The following is an 836-nucleotide window of genomic DNA, read 5'->3' as shown; positions in this document are numbered from 1 at the left end:
TCCCGCCTGTCGGGCGGTCTCTCCCGCCCCCCCCCCGCCCCGAAAAGAGGCGAAGCGGCAGCATGGCGAGCAGGGCCGGCAATCCCGGGGCCCCGATGCCGAGCTGGCTCCTGCTGCCTTCCTAGCACCGAGCCCCGTCGCCCTGGAGAAGCCCCCCCTACCCCCCAAGCTGCGGTTGGCGAGGAGGGAAGGAAGGAAGCGAGCGGCGCTTCTGGGGTCCCGGCAGCGCATGAATGGTACCGAGCGAGAGTGCCTTGACAGGCGGGGCTGGCTTGCAAAAACGGCTGGGCTGCGGGGGGAGGGGGGGCAAGAAGGGTGTGTGGCTGCGGGGAGGCTTTTTTTCCCTATGGGGGGGTTTTAAAAAGCAGGCGGGCTGTGAATGAAACTCTGGCGCCAGGCCGGAGGGGTGAGGGGGGGGGGAGGCTGCTAGCCGGCTTTGCTTGGAGACTTTGCCGAGCACTGTAGGCGATAGTTAGGATGTCTGTTGGTACACGTCGCATGTGGTACACGCTGCTGCCTCCCTCATTCGGGCGCCTGGCCTGGCCTGATATTCTCCACTACTGGCTGCCTCTTTGAGAGGGGGAGGAGGGTTCTCTTCTATTCCCCCCATCCATTCCTCCCTCCCTCCCTCCCTTTTTATCTACCTCACCTGGTCTGTGATGTGGGAGAATTAGTAAAGACGCCATGTTGTGCTTGTAATTCAGTTTTAATTTTGTGTCTGTGTCTTCTGATTATGGTTGTCTTCTGCTGCCCTAAGAAGGTTTTGTCTGTGTTTTTAAGCAAAAAGTTTTGATTTGGGGCTCAGGGACTGGAACAGACCGAGAGGTGAGAGGAAG

The 836-nt window shown here is 59.8% G+C and overlaps 1 protein-coding gene across 2 annotated transcripts in view; it reads left to right on the top strand.

Annotated features, from left to right (window-relative positions):
• KCTD15 (potassium channel tetramerization domain containing 15) overlaps positions 1–836 on the top strand; it is a 73,610-nt gene that overhangs the window by 486 nt on the left and 72,288 nt on the right. The window contains exon 1 of one of the 2 annotated variants that reach the window (XM_015411093.1): positions 168–236. The exons of the other annotated variant lie outside the window; for it this stretch is intronic. Within the exon in view, the coding sequence (XP_015266579.1) occupies positions 234–236 (3 nt within the window). The 5' untranslated portion in view covers positions 168–233. Of the gene's footprint in view, positions 1–167; positions 237–836 lie in introns of those variants that run through there. 2 annotated transcript variants of the gene reach the window in all.

Source organism: Gekko japonicus, unplaced genomic scaffold (assembly GCF_001447785.1).
Source record: "Gekko japonicus isolate JY-2015 unplaced genomic scaffold, Gekko_japonicus_V1.1 scaffold711, whole genome shotgun sequence".
Taxonomy (NCBI): domain Eukaryota; kingdom Metazoa; phylum Chordata; class Lepidosauria; order Squamata; family Gekkonidae; genus Gekko; species Gekko japonicus.
The sequence above is the reverse complement of the archived record's forward strand: the minus strand, read 5'-3'. Positions and strand labels throughout refer to the sequence as shown.